The sequence below is a fragment of the Magnolia sinica genome, chromosome 6 (assembly GCF_029962835.1).
Source record: "Magnolia sinica isolate HGM2019 chromosome 6, MsV1, whole genome shotgun sequence".
Classification (NCBI taxonomy): Eukaryota; Viridiplantae; Streptophyta; class Magnoliopsida; order Magnoliales; family Magnoliaceae; genus Magnolia; species Magnolia sinica.
In genome coordinates, this window is record NC_080578.1 from 19,916,033 (window position 1) to 19,931,501 (window position 15,469).

General features: G+C 40.7%; 1 protein-coding gene across 1 annotated transcript; it reads left to right on the forward strand.

Moving 5' to 3' along the window:
• Positions 1 to 425: 425 nt before the first annotated feature.
• LOC131248471 (zinc finger CCCH domain-containing protein 17-like) lies at positions 426 to 15,220 on the forward strand. Its single transcript, XM_058248748.1, has 9 exons — positions 426 to 1,322; positions 1,413 to 1,508; positions 1,817 to 1,906; positions 2,048 to 2,149; positions 2,345 to 2,491; positions 12,649 to 12,768; positions 12,853 to 12,912; positions 13,894 to 13,991; positions 14,950 to 15,220. The coding sequence occupies exons 1-9, from the start codon at positions 885 to 887 to the stop codon at positions 15,089 to 15,091; spliced, it is 1,293 nt and encodes a 430-aa protein (XP_058104731.1). The 5' UTR covers positions 426 to 884; the 3' UTR covers positions 15,092 to 15,220.
• The last annotated feature ends 249 nt before the right edge of the window (positions 15,221 to 15,469 follow it).

The following is a 15,469-nucleotide window of genomic DNA, read 5'->3' on the forward strand; positions in this document are numbered from 1 at the left end:
ACCTTGATGTGTGTCATCCATCATGTAGACCACCATCAACATTAATTGTCTATCATGTGAGGCCCACCTTCAATGCACTACTCATCATGTAGAGCCTACCTTCGACCTGGACGGTGCATCATATAGGCCCCACATTCAAATGTGGGGCCATTCATCGTGTAGAGCCCACCTGTAGTATAAACCGTCCATTATGTCGAGAGTAGGTAGAAAAATAAAAAGTTAGAAAGTTAAATTTTTTTTTTTCTCAATTGCTATAATTAATTTTAAGATGTTAAAGTCATTTAAAAAAGGATGATTGATAAACTTACCTCCCTTAGAAAAGTAAATTGTTTATTTGCATAAATGAAAAAGAAAAATAATAATAATAACTTATGGCGCGTGCCTAAACCAAGCCCTAAAAGTGGCTTAACATCAAAAACAGGAAACATTGCGACATTCTGGTAAGGAGGGGAGAAAGTTGCTAAAGATAAAAAGCCAAGGCAATACCCGCGCGCGCAGCTTCGATCAACCGTCTCAACTCACCGCTGCAGCTGTTTCTACGAGATCTCCAACTCCAGGTCTGGTCTTCCCACTCATACATCGTCCTTCTTGAAATTTCCGACTCCTAGGGCACCTTCATCATCACCACCGTTCATCATTCGCCATTGGAAGGAGAATCTCAGCCGATGATGTAATGTCGAGTGCCATCTCCATTTCCATCTCCTTCCTTGCCGCTGCTTCTATTCCTTCTCTCCTTCTGATGCTCCTTTTCTCTCCTATCGATTTCCCAAACCCCGTTTCTGTTTCTCTCTCGATCGACAGATCTTTCCCATCTCAGTTAGGGTTTCTAAGAGACGATCATCGACAGTCGCATTCTCGAATTCTGATTTTTTAGGGTTTTAGCTATGGACATGGATTCGGCGGAACGGAACGGAAACAAAAGGATAATCTTCAATCGTCTGGGCCCCGCACCTGCCAACCATCGGTCCCCCAAGGTCTGTTTCCATTGGCAGGCGGGACGCTGCAACCGACACCCTTGCCACTTTCTCCATGCTGATTTGCCACCGAAGAGGACCCACCAGTACCCTGACGACAGGAATGCCCAAGCGTCCGGCTCTCCAGCTTTCTCTGGCCATAATGGTTCTTCGAATTGGGGCCGTGGCCGAGGGAGGGGGGGAAGGAGTGCAGGCGGCAGAGGTGGGGTTCCTTCCAAGATTGCGGATAAGCTCTGTAGTCATTGGGCTGCGGGGAATTGCAGCTATGGAGAGACCTGCAGGTTTGTACATTCTTGGTTCGTCGGCGAGTCTTTTACGTTCTTGACATTGCTGGAAGGACACCAAAAGGTGGGTTTGCCTGGCTTTCTTGTCTGGGTTTTTTGGGCAGTTTTTTGTTTTTGGGTGGTACATGCTTCATTGAAAGAACTGTTGTAACAGGCTGTTAGCGGGATTGCTTTTCCGTCTGGGTCGGATAAATTGTATTCAGGGAGTAATGATGAGTCGGTGCGAGTTTGGGACTGCCAGACCGGGCAGGTAGCAATGCTCTTTATTTGAATTTTTGGGCTGCATTTGGATGCCCTCATAGATTGAATCACCGTAATTTGTACAACGGATTGGAAGTGACCAATTACGATATTTTCAAGTTGTACTTGAAAGGAGTAAGCTGCTATTGAGGACCACTTCCTCATTATGAATGATAAGGTAACTGCAGTTTGGTCATCTCCTCTCCTTTGTGTAATTGCAATTCAAATCAAGATCACATCACAACATGGCCTTTTGCAGTTGAATATGTTTGTATTTTATTTGGATTTATTTATGTGGGGTGTCTGTGCGTTGTATAGTGTGCTGGAGTTGTTAATTTGGGAGGTGAAGTTGGGTGCATGATCAGTGAAGGTCCATGGGTTTTCGTCGGAATTCCGAATGCTGTAAAGGTAAAAGCTGATTGGTTTGGTAGGAGGTAGAATTTTATTTTATCCTTTTTAAATTAGGTAGTTTCATATTTGTATTGTTTGCTATTCTAGTACATGCTGATTCTTTCTTGCATGATTATGGTAATGGTGGTATTCATGCAGGTGTGGAACACCCAAACATCTGCTGAGCTAAGCCTTAGCGGACCTGTTGGGCAAGTCTATGCATTGGTTCTCAGTAGTGAGATACTTTTCGCTGGTACACAGGTACATGTTTGACTGCATCTTGAGTTTCTGTTGTGCGTTCTAAGGTGCTATAGTTAGTGTTGAAGCTGTTGTTGATTTCGTTACAAAAAAAAAAAAAGGTTTTGTTTTTCTGGCTTTATGTGCACCTCCATGTTTATATATGATCTTCTAACATGGGTTGAACACGAAATCTTCTGGGTCCCTTTGCTTCTGCAGGATGGCAGTATATTAGTATGGAAATTCAGCGCTGAGAGGAACAGTTTTGAGCCTGCTGCTTCTCTTAATGGCCATAGTCTTGCTGTTGTATCATTAGTTGTTGGAGCCATGAAGCTGTATTCTGGTTCCATGGATCATACAATAAAAGTAAGTTTGTCTTGATGTTGGTTATTTTAAAAGATGATGTCTCATTAGTCTTCGCATTTGTTGTTTTAAAAGGAGGGATTTGGTTTTTGGTAAGAATTTAAGCTGATGTTTACACCCACAATGATTCTGTCATTTCTGCTTGCTCCTTGAACGTCACTGCAAGTGTATATCAATTGTTGCAAACTGCAAATTTATTGGTTGACATTAAAGAGAAAGATTGTTGATATTTGAGCTAAGTACTAGAACACTATTGTTGATATTTGAGCCAAGTAATGAATGGTACTAGAACACTTTATCCTCTTACATTGGTACATTTTCTCTTCCTTTCTTGGATAAGTTATAAATAAGATCGGGTTTGGATCTCATCTTCTTTTTACCCGGTTTAAAATTGGGTCTAACTGGGTTCAGGTCAGATCCATCAACTTGGAACTGGTTAAAATTGGGCCGTATCCAATTAGTTTTAATAGTGCTGTTATATATATATATATATAGTAATGATTCTAGCAACAAAGTGAAGTTTCCAAAGCCACATGTGTAAGAGCCCATTTACACACCATACATGTGATAAAGTGGCAAGTGCTTGTATCCATTCATTGGGTGGGCCCGACCATGTAAATGCTCTTATTGTTCTGAACCCGACTTGAACCTAGATCCGAAGACCCGATGGGTACCCAAACCCTATCAGATCCGGGTCCAGGTCTTCGAGAACAAGCCCGGACCTGATTCTGGCAAGACACGAACCTGGTTAGTGCAGGTACGGGTACCACAGGACCCAACCCCGACCGTTGACTGCTGTACTCTCATGGGCATATCTTTGATAGTCTTGGTTGCCCCTAATGTCTGACACAATATTTTCTTTTCAATCGATTGAACCCTAGGATGATCATATTCTGTAGTCTCTTTTCCATTGGAATCAAGTGCTGTTTTCCTATCCCATGTCAATGATATATCGTATATGATGATGAATGCCACAATATTTTTGAAGATTGATTTGAGAGGCAGCTATCACCAAATCAGGATCCCTACCACGCGTGGAAGATGATTTTCAAGATGAAAGAGATGTTATATGAATGGTTAGTGATACTCTTTGGACTAACTAACATGCATGGCACCTTCATGTGTGTTATGAGTTATGACACAGATCCTACAGCCTTTATTGGCAAGTTGTTTTGTTATCACATCTTGTTTCTAGTGCTGTTTGAATGAGGATGTTTGTGTCACCTTCAACAAGTGATGAGCTTTTATGTCAAGAAAAGCTCTACATCAATGTTGACAAAGCACTTTCATGAGTTCCAGCGTGGTTTTCTTGGGATTCATAGCTTCCTCCGAAGGTTTTAACGAAAGGTGCGATCAACCTAGGCTGGCTTACTCCAACTAGCACAAGCAAGGTTCGTAGCTTCCATGAGCTAGCAGCATTTCTAATAGAGGTTCATGAAGAAATTCAATACTATCATGGCTCTGATTACAGAGTGTATGAAGTGAGGTCCTTTTTGGTGGACCAAAACAAAAACTGAGGTCATTCGAGGAAATAAAGTGCAAGATCACAAATGCTGATTCCGTGACTTCCTAACTTTGAGAAAGTGTTTGAATTTGCTTGTGACACTTCTCATGTAGGCATAGGTCGATGTATCTAGGCCACATATCACATGTGTATCAAAGGAGGTTAGAAGATGACACCTCCTGATCCCACGTGTGACATTTCCCAAGTTATGTGGAATCAGATTGGACTTTGGTGCCCAGGAGTGCACTTGGTGGTGCTAGAAGTCCTGCTATTTTAGGGCCTATGTACCAACCATACTGCTGGTATACCCCTACGGTTGTATACATGGACGTATCTGGCTGCTATATAGAGCAGTGTTTTAAATAGCAAATAGCGTGTAGCATAGCGTTCACCGCTCTAAACGTGAGGCGTAAGCTACATGGTGTGCAGCTTACTTCTATATTCTTAATCAAGGTTGCACTTGGTGGCACCAATTTCTTGATTTTTTGCACCAAATTAGATTGATTAATAATGAAATTTCATGATATTGGGCAACTGAACGGAACCTAAAGCAGCATGTAATGTGAGCTATGTAGTGGGTAGTATAGTCTGTAGCATGTAGCATATGCAAATTATCATGTAGTGTAGGCTACACGCGACTTAGGCTAGTTTCATTAGCTACATAGCATTAAAGCTAAGCTACGCTACATAACATAAGCTGTTTAAAACACTAATATAGAGACATATTTGTGTTCTCTGCTTCATTTCGTTAGTTAATTAGTTTATTAGCAGTCTTGAGTAGGACTAGAGAAGTAAATGTGGACTAGGTGGCAGTAAGAAGAAAGACCAGAAACTTCTTTCTAGAAAATTCTAGAGATTGTATGATGTAGGATGGATAGCCTAAACTATAATGATGCGAATGAATTAATAAACGGATTATTAGAGTAAATCAAAATATAACATATTGCCAATCTATCACAAATTTAAAGAAATCAAGTAATTAACTATGCTCAAATTCAAGGTCACATCACGATCCCATAGCTGGATCTTAAGATTATCGATCGAAAACAGCCCAATGGAAGGTAGAACTTTCATCTAGCATAGGATTCGATTTAAATATGAGGATTCACTTGCGCTTTGTTAGGGTCTGGAGACTTAAGGTTTACAGAATTTGGGAGATTAGGGCTTGGAATTCTAGGTTATAGGGTTAGGGTTTTGGGTTTTAGGTTTATGGCATTTTAAAGGGGAAGGATCAAAGACCAAAAAGAAGGAAAGAATAGGGGATGGGGTTGGCCGTACAGTCGTACGAACATGAGGGGTGGTCCATATGGTCATTCGGTTGGGTTAGGGTTTATGTCTAGAGGGTTTTGGGGATGGTGGGGATGAGATTTGGGAGGAAACAAAGGAAGAAAGAAACAAAGAGAGGAAAAAGATAAAAGTGAAAAGAATACCTTGAAGAGGAGAGAGAGAGAGAGAGAGAGAGAGAGAGTCACTCGATGACTTCAGACCAAACTCCAATCACAGGAGACTTTTTTCTTTGCTCAAAGCAACAAAGAAGAAAATTTTATTTTACAATCTCCCCCTAGGGCTTCACAGGCCCAACCCTTTAATAGCCGTTTTGAGGTGTTTTTATAAAAATACCCTTATTTCATATAAAAAGTCTAAAACACCCTTATTTCAATTAAATTATAAAATAAACAAAATACCTAAAATTAACAAACAAAATAATGAAACTAACCCATCCCAATGGCTCCATTATGTCCACGATCAAGATGATCCATGGTCAAGATTCAATGATCGAGATAGTCCACGGTCACGATCCAACGGTTCAACACTTCTAACTAAGCAAACCATATGCATCTTCCTAGTGTAAGGTCTTCAAAAGAGCGTGATCATGCATGTGGAGTCTTCAATGTGGTTAGGAACTCGAATGTAATGATCACCTAGCCACAAAGAAACTGGGGCAGCTTTCCTCCTACTTTGAATAACTTTAAAAGGTGCTTGGATGTCCTCATCAACTCCCCTTAGCTGAGAAGAGTTTGCTTTTGGTGAAATAAAACTGTGATAATGCTCTAGGAGATCAGAGTCTAGTTTTTGAAGCTTAGTCTCTGTAATCCATGTATTGTCTGACTAGCCCATTCGTCCACTTGACGAGATACTTTTGGAATCCTTCGTGTCTGTTAGAAACCAATTGTTCATCCAAGATACCTTTGATCTCTTCTTTTTTCGTAGGCATGGATGGTAAAGAATGCAAAGAATGGGAAGAATGGTCTGGCAAGGGCCATAGGTCATGGGGCAGATCGGGAGCACCACCATTTGGGTCAATGAAGGCTAGCGGGTGAAACTGCTAGACTCTTGAAAGACACAAGATCTTCCACATTGAATGTAAAACTAATGCCCATATCAGGTAGAAGATCTACAACATACGCATTGGAGCCCAATCTTTTTTATATCTTATGAGGTCCCGCACTACGGGCTTGTAATTTCTTCACGGCCCCTTGCGGAAACCAGTTTGGCCTTATTTGAACCATCACATAATCTCCTAACTGAAACTCTTTAAACTTGCGATGAGAGTCAACTAATATTTTATACTTTTCATTACTCACATTAATTTGTTTCTTAATTCTAGTATGCAAATCATGAATGCGCCGTGCAAATGCATTTGCAGACTCTGATGGCCTATGGGAGATTGATATAGGAATGAGATCTATAGGCTTCTTAGGTTTATAACTATGAACTACTTCAAAATGACTCATGCCTATCGACCTATTGATTGAACTATTATAAGCAAACTCTATGACTTGTAAAACTGAATCCTAAGTCCTAACATGATCACCAAGGTGTCCCGTATCGGTATCGGTTGGTGTAACGGTGCCCTCCGAAACCGATACGGATACGGGGGCGTAACGGTGATACGGGGGTGTAACGGCCCGTAACGGTGCATTTTTTTTTTTTTTTTTGCCAAAAAAATATGAAAAAATATGGATTAAATCCGAAATATTCTAAGCATTCCAAATATGCATTCATTTATAAATTGGAATATGTTTATAGTGGTGTAACGGTCCACTCTTTGGTAAGAAGTTGTATCGGACTGTCTGATTAATTTTTTAGGTAATTTGAATTTGACTACAAAATTCATATATTTAATTTTTTAAATATGTAATTTATATACTTAACAACTTGATATCATTTCTCCCAATAGTTCTTTAAAAAAATGAAATTAAATTTAGGTAGATGGCGTTGCCAATTTGGGGCTGACTTGGAGGACCAATCTATTCTCCAAATCAGCCTCAAATTCATGCCATTTATTGTGATTATCCCACTTATAAATTGGTGGACATTTATTGGATAGTGAATCATAAAATAATAATAAAAATCCCTATTTTAAAAAATAAAAGTTCACAAATTAATAATTAAAACTATTCAAATAATTTGATTTTGGCATTGTGAGTTAGCAATTGCAATCCATAATTTAATTGTCAAATTTCAAGTTAATATATGTCTCGTGTACAATTTTTTAAAGCTTGAATTATGAGGGACTCGGATGTAAAGTGCAGCACACGTGTCAAAGTTTTTTGGGCCTAACCCGTGATGAATGTGTTATATCTACACCATCCATCTATTTTGCCAAATAATTTTAGGGCATGAGCCCAAAAATGAGGTACATCCAAAGCTTAGGTAGATTGCACCATAAGAAACAACAATAATTAAATGTTCATCGTTAAAAATTTATTGGGGGCTAGAAAAGTTTTAGATCAAGTTGACATGTGTGTTTTCCCTTCATCCACGTCAATGTGACCCAATTAACAGGTTAGATTGAAAATAAACATTACAGTGGACTTTAAGTAATTTTTAATGGTGAGCATTCTATAACCATTATTTTCTATGGTGTGGTCCACTTGAGATTTGGATATTATTAATTTTTTGAATCCTGATTTAAAATGACGTGGCAAAATGGATGGACGATATGGGTAAAATATATACATTACGGGGGCCCAATAAACATTACCGCGCGCCCTACGAATTAATTGTGAAAATCATTATCTCTGCTGCTATTTTTGGCGTGGTCCACATGATCTCTGGATATAATTTATTTTTTGGCTGGTGCTCTCAAATGATCTCTGAAAATAGATGAACGGTGTAGATGTGATAAATACATCACCGTGGAGCCGATATAACTTTGCTCTCCTTTGAACCGTTCGTACAACTCGGAGCTCGAGGAGTGTCAGCGCTCGTCTTTGCGTGACACGTACCTACCGCTGCTGGAAATTAAAAAAAAAAAAAAGAGGGGGAAACGAAAAGAAAAAACAGAGGGAAAGAAAGAAAAGAAAAAAAGAGGGAAAGGGGGAAAGAAGAAATTAAGAGAGAGAGAGGAAGAAGAAGAAGAACAGGAAGGAGAGAGAGTGAGAGAGAGAGAGGAAGAAGAAGAAGAAGATCAGGAAGCAGCCGGGCGCAGCCGCAGCTGCTCGAGAAGAAGAAGAAGAAGAAGAAGAAGAAGAAGAAGAAAGAGAAGAAGAAGAAGAAGAAAAGAAAGGAAAAAAAGGTAAGGTTTTTTTTTCGGCAACGTGAACGGCCACAGCCGTTTCGACCCCGTATCGCGTAACGGGTCCCACCGTTACCGTTACGTATCGGCCGATACGTAATCGATTTGGGATACCCTGATGATCACCCACAAGACATCGTAATAGGTTTTCTAAGCTTCGATTAACCACTACCATTTGACCGTCAGTTTGAGGATGGTATGGTGATGAAAACTGGAGTCCCGTTCTCATCATATGCTAAAATGTCTTCTAAAAATAACTCATAAATCTTACATCTTTATCAGACACAATGGTCTTTGGCAAACCACGCAAGCAAACCACCTCTCTAAAGAAAAGCTTGGCAATGTTGGAGGCATCAGACGTTTTGGAACATTGGAGAAAATGAGCCATTTTCGAGAAACGGTCCACCACAACAAGGATGGAATCATGCTTTCTAATTGTCTTGGGTAGCCCAAACATGAAATCCATATAATATCTTGCCATAGAGTTTGTGGCACTGGCAAATGCATATATAATTCAGTGTTTTGCCTTTTCTGCTTTGCCAGCTGACAGGTCATACATAACCCAATAATTTTGGCAATGTCTCGTTTGAGACTGGACCAATAAAATCGATCATCGACAGAGGGTAATAATTGTGTCTCTACCAAAATGACTTGCTACTCCTCCGGCATGAAACTCCCAAACTAGAAAATCCCGTAGGGAGGTGCAGGGAATACATAGTTTGTCACCTTTAAATAAAAACTCATCGATTAGGACAAACCCATTTTCACTCGTCGACTGGTTATCCAAAAGTGACATGTACACTTTCCCAAAATCTAGGCATGTAGAATACTCTCATTTCAATTGTTCAAACCTAGTGACTTCCACGCATATGAATTAGAGTAACGCCACTCTACGACTAAGGGCTTCGACAAGTTTGTTTGACTCCGGCTTTGTGTTTTAGAACAAAGGTGTACTCTTGGAGAAATAATAGTAAAACCTACAAATATATGTGAGTTGCGAGGTATGTAATACACCAATACTATAAATAATAGTAAAACCTACAAATATGAGATATTTTGGTATTACCTTTATTAACGTTAATTTATATTGATATTTATATTGTTAGAAAATTAAATATAAAATGTTTGCAGCCAATTCCAGCTTGTCAGGTTCATGAATCCATCAAACAACCCGATATAACATTCTCATCAAAGATTGGACCATTACACTACCATAAATGAATGCATATTTAGAATGTTTATAATTTTTTTGGATTTTTTGAATATTTTTCTAGATTTTTTGGAGAAAAAAAATCGACCGATACAAGGGTGTGTCACACCGATTCAGTGTATCCTTATCAGTGGGCACTGTTACGCCCACCGTTATCGCTACAGAACACCTTGACTCCTACATGTCACATGCAATCTCGAAGAATGTAGAAAAGTCAAGAAGGCGCATGACAGTAGCCTCAATCATTTTGTCGTTAATTTCCTTGAACACCTTGGAAGCAGCATTAGTCCATTTGAACTCTCCATTTTAATGCAGCCTGTGATGGGAGCCATAATGGAAATAAAGCCTCGAATGAACTGCTTATAGAAAGTAACTAACCTATGAAAGCTACACACTTCATGAATTTTCTATAGTTCAGGCCAACATACTATCGCCTTGACTTTCTCGAGATCTGCAAACATGCCCTTAGATGAAACAATAAACCTTAAGAAGATAACTTTGTCAGACATGAAAGAATACTTCTTTAGGTTGACCATAATTTGTCCTAAGGACCCCACAAACTTGCCTGAAATGGTGTTGTTCCTTGGAGGTACTATAAATAAGGATGTCGTCAAAATATACCACCAGGAACTTACCCATAAATGGCCTCGACACCTGGGGCATCACTCTCATGAACATACTCAAGGCATTGATCAAGCCAAAAGGCATGACTAACCACTCGTATAGTCTGTCCTTCGTCTTAATCACATGTGCCAAGTGTCATCTTTCTTAAGCGTGAGAAGGGTTGGCACGGCACATGGACTCAAACTCTCCTGAATGAACCCTTTCTAAGAAGCTCACAACTTGCTTCTTCAACTCAACATGCTCCATGAGGTTCATTCGGTAGTGAGGAAGGTTTGGTAGAGTTGACAGGGGGACAAGATCTATGGCATGCTGAATGTCCCGCATGGGTGGAAGCTTATCCGGTGGATCCTCAGGGAAAACATCATCGAACTTCTCCAACATCAGAATCACTTCAGGTGGCAGCTCTACACTAACCTTAGGTGTGACCTCTTTTGCCACGAGGGCATACACCATCGAATCAACCTTAGTCTCCCTTTCAAAATTTTTAGTGTTTATTATGTGGAGAGACTTAAGCTGGACTTCTCCCTTTTTGACGTCATCCCCCTTCTCCGGAGTGCTTTTGGGCGGAAGAGGATTTAGCTTTATTCTCTTACCTTCATACATAAGTGAACATGTATTTGAATGACCTCTCTTGCTCCAAGGGCATACACCATTAAATCAGCCTTAAGTCTCCCTTTCAAATTCTTTAGTGTTTATTATGTGGAGAGACTTAGGTTGGACTTCCCTGTATCTTTTGGATCACCCTTTTTGACGTTATCCTCCTTCGCTGGGGTGCTTTTAGGCAGAAGAGGATTTAGCTTTATTCTCTTACCTTCATACATAATTAACATGTATTCAAATGGTTGAATAGTGTCACATCACGATCATACAGGCAAGGTCTACCCTAGATGATATGGCTTACATCCATAAGCAAAACATCACGCCACAGTGTATCTTTGTAGGAAGTAAGTTGAATGGGAATAAGACATCGCTGAGAAACTGGTATCGAGGACGCATTAACCCATGTAACTCAGTAGGGCTGAGGGTGAGGAATGAGTTTCAAACCCAAAGGAGATATAGTGCTAGCGGAGACTACGTTGGTGCAACTACCACTATCAATTATCATATTGCAGTTTTTGTCACCACACTTGACGCAAGTGTGGAAAATTGAACTCCTGCACCAATCATCTCTCTTTGGCATGGTCTAAGGTGCATCTGACAACTGCAAGTGGCATGGTCTCAACTCCTCCATCTTCTTCATCATTAGCACAAATTTCAGGCTGATATTCTTCTTCTTCGCAATCACCTAGATCATTTGCATTTTTATCAAACTGGCCAATTACAAAGGTCATATTTCACGATTTCGTAGGGCACTGGTATGCGAAATGACCATATCCTTGGCAATTGTAACAATGTGTTTGCTCACCTCCCCTCAAGCTGGTATTAGCTAGACCTTTATCCTTCACATCCCTATTGTTAGATTGAGTACCAGTAGGGGCTCTGAATTGACTCCCAAAACTAGGCTTAGCTCCATGGGGTGGTCTTGACATTAGATTCACGAGAGTCGAATCGCCTCACGAATTGTTGTTTCATATGCTACTCAAGTTCTTGTACCACTTGATAGGCATGGTTTAGGGTGCTGACATCATGAGGAATGAGCTCACGTTGAAGCTCGGATTGGATGCCCATTCTGAAATAGGAAAGAGTCACTAATGGGTCCTCAATGTTACAATGCATCATATACTCATCAAACTTAGCGATGTAATCAGCCACAGGCATTGATCCCTAACGAAGGGATTGCCACTGATCCAAAAGCTTATGGCGGTAAGAGAGTGGAATGTACTTTTCTTTCAAGATCTCTTTCATCTTAGCCCACAATGAGACCGGGTCATCTCTAGACCTTTCCATCTTCTACTCGATATTCGTCCAAAATAATTTGGCTTGGCCCACCGACTTCATCTTGGCGAACCTCACCCAATGGCGATCGGACATATCGTACCACTCAAAATAATGATCCATGTCCCCAAGCCAATCGAGGAATGCCTTGAGGCTTAAGTGACCATCATAACTCAATGCCTTAACCTTCACACTTTTCATTACTCAGCCACGACCTCCCTTTTGCCATTTTTTGCCTATGACAATTATAACTTTTTGGAGAAACAGTTTGCTATAGGATGGCAGAACTTGTTACCCACATTGGGTACTATGAATTATCGAGCTTTAGGAACCTCTCTTCTTTATTAAATGCTTCTTATAATTGTTATTTTTTTTCTTTACAATCTATTGTTCAGGAATGTTTATTTTTCATGTTTCTGCTTCAGGTTTGGGACCTTGGAACTTTACAGTGCATTCAGACTCTGACAGACCACACATCAGTCATCATGTCTCTTCTTTGTTGGGACCAATTTTTGTTATCATGTTCATTGGACAAAACAATAAAGGTTAGTTTCTTCTGGTGATTTGTAGTGTTTTGCATGTACTATAGCTGCTTAAGTGTTTCATTTGTATTCCTTTTGCTTTTGCAGGTGTGGGTTGCCACGGAGACAGGCAACCTGGAAGTGACTTACACACACAATGAAGAGCATGTATGTCTTTCGTGTCTTTCTTTTTTCTCATTTTTTTAATAGCTTAGCATCCGTGCATATAACATTTCACTTCAAGAATATTAGGAAAAAGGAAATGGCTTATTGCATGCAAAGCAGCAGCATGTTCAGTTACTCTATATTGGGATTGATGACAAGTTTCAGATCAATTTTAATAGGCTTTTGTTGCCTTCTGAGGATGCTGAAGTAGCATGTTGGAATGATTTTCATTTTTGTTGTCATTTCTGATTAAAAAGAAATGCTTGCTATTTAGCTCCCTTCATAGAAGTCCTATGCGGCTCCATCATGACACATGCAAACACATGTGGCTATGAGGACTGGTGATCTGGTGGGCCACCATGTTTGTGGGCTATATGCCTGAAATTGCAGTGGACAATTGTGACCACAGTAGTGTGTTTGGTTGTGGAATGCAGATCACTGCTCTGTTTTGACCTGTGAGCTAACCATTCCTTTTGCAAGCCACCAATCAGATGGCTACCACAGTCCACTCCCCATGCTTCTAGGATATGCCTTCTCCATCCATTGGCCCACCAGATAGTCTTGAATCACCACGCATGTTTGCCACCTGTACCATGAGGTAGCTATGCAGAATGTTTATGGCATGCTGCATAATAGCATTTCCCCTGTATGGTGCATTCTCATATTCTAGAGAATGTCATCGGTCCTGGCAACTGCAGGGGTAGTTGATCAATGAAAAGTAGCCTATCAACACGGCTTAAATATATCATTACCCTTGTACCATTACAGCTGAGCCAGTCCACATTATCCTGATGAAACGAAACCCAAGCCTGTTTGCAAACATTCAATTTAGTACCATGATGAGTAGTCACTGTTTAGTACTTTTGCAATCAGACATTGGAATCTCGCACATGTATTTATTAGCATAAAAAGGAAGCAGTTTCCTATTACTTTTATGATACCTCATACATTCAATTTAGAACGTAGTTTGCATGCTTTTGGCAGGGTGTGCTTTCTCTTTTTGGGATGCATGATGCACAAGCAAGGCCAGTTCTTCTCAGCTCATGCAATGACAACACTGTCCGCTTCTATGACCTACCCTCGTAAGTATATCTTTATTTGCCTTAAAAAGGAAAGAAAGTAATGCAGGGGCATTTTCACACTGGGCTCAAGTATGGCAGCCTGTGGGATGCAAGGGCACACTCAGGGTGGGTGTCTTGTGTGAGGTGAAACCCATGTGATGTGGGGCCCACGAGGAAGGTTCAGCCGAGGTCCTAACCGATGGGATGTGGGGCCTGGGCTATGAGATAAAGGGATTGATTCGCCATGCTCTATCAGTTCGAGCTTTTAGAGCATGTGGTTAATTGTCCTGCATCAAAGTGGTATTAGGGCAGGAGGTCTCGTGTTCGAAACTCCCTACCAGGGGTGATTAATTCATGGGCATTTTCACACCGGGCTCAAGTAGGGTGGCTTGTGGGATGCAGCGGCACACTCAGGGTAGGTGGCCTGTGTGAGGCCGGTGCCTCATGTGAGGCAGAACTCATGTGATGTGGGGCCCACTAGAGGGGTTCGGCCGAGGTCCTAAATCATGCGATGTGGGGCTTGGGCCATGGGATAAAAGGGATTGATTCGCCTTGCTCAATTAGTTTGAGCTTTTAGAGCCAGTGGTTAATTGTCTTGTATTAGAAAGAGAAGTGTATCTATATGTGTCTTGTTTATTCTTGTAGAGGGTAATTAGATGAACCTTGAATGGATTTTGCACAGTTTCCAGTTGTCTTGAGTTTGCGCATGGATCTGATGGGCCGTGCCATTTATTTGGGATTCCTGAAAACACTTACTCCTCCACACAGTGGGGGGCCTATTCAGGCAACAGTCTGATCATGGATCCATGGAACCCACAGTTGAGGACCCTGTGCATATCCACAGACTGTTCCATATAATTCTTCCATTCTGAATGCACCTAACTGAATAGAAAGAAATATCTTCCTCTTCTCTCTCTCTCTCTCTCTCTCTCTCTCTCTCTCTCTGGTTTGTTTGCCTGAAGTCTTTCATTTTCTTTAGGTTTAGTGAAAGGGGAAAGCTGTTCTCAAAAGGGGAGGTGCGGGCAATCCAGATTGGTCCAGGCGGTGTATTCTTTACTGGTGATGGAACTGGCGATTTAAGAGTTTGGAAATGGCTGACTGCAGAGCAGACAAGTGCCTGATGTGATGAGGTTGCTAGAGCAATCAGTGTTTTTTTTCCCCCCTTTTCTTTTCTTTTCCTATTCCATTTTGATATATAAGGTTATAGGAGGTATTGTGAAATGAAATAGAAAAGAATTGGAATGTGTTCATGATCGAAATGTACTCATGCGGTTAGGTTGCCTATTGATTTGAGTCTATTCTCCTGTCACAGCAGGTCAACCATTTGGAATTAAAGCAGAGGGTCATCCTCTTTTTTTTCAAGGGACATCCCTCCCAATGTGTGGACGATCTACACCCTATAGTTTTTTGGCCACTAGATGGATGGTCCTGATTCTCCATTAGGGCAACCAAAGTCCCCACCATAGTCCCGGTACTCAAAACGTTCTGGTGTAGACTAT

Bases quoted from the DNA above. Each gene is read 5' to 3' on its own strand.
- LOC131248471 (XM_058248748.1), top strand. From the start codon at position 885: ATGGACATGGATTCGGCGGAACGGAACGGAAACAAAAGGATAATCTTC. The intron at 2,150-2,344 runs GTACATGTTTGA...TTGCTTCTGCAG, and splicing joins TACTTTTCGCTGGTACACAG to GATGGCAGTATATTAGTATG. The intron at 12,913-13,893 runs GTATGTCTTTCG...TGCTTTTGGCAG, and splicing joins ACACACACAATGAAGAGCAT to GGTGTGCTTTCTCTTTTTGG.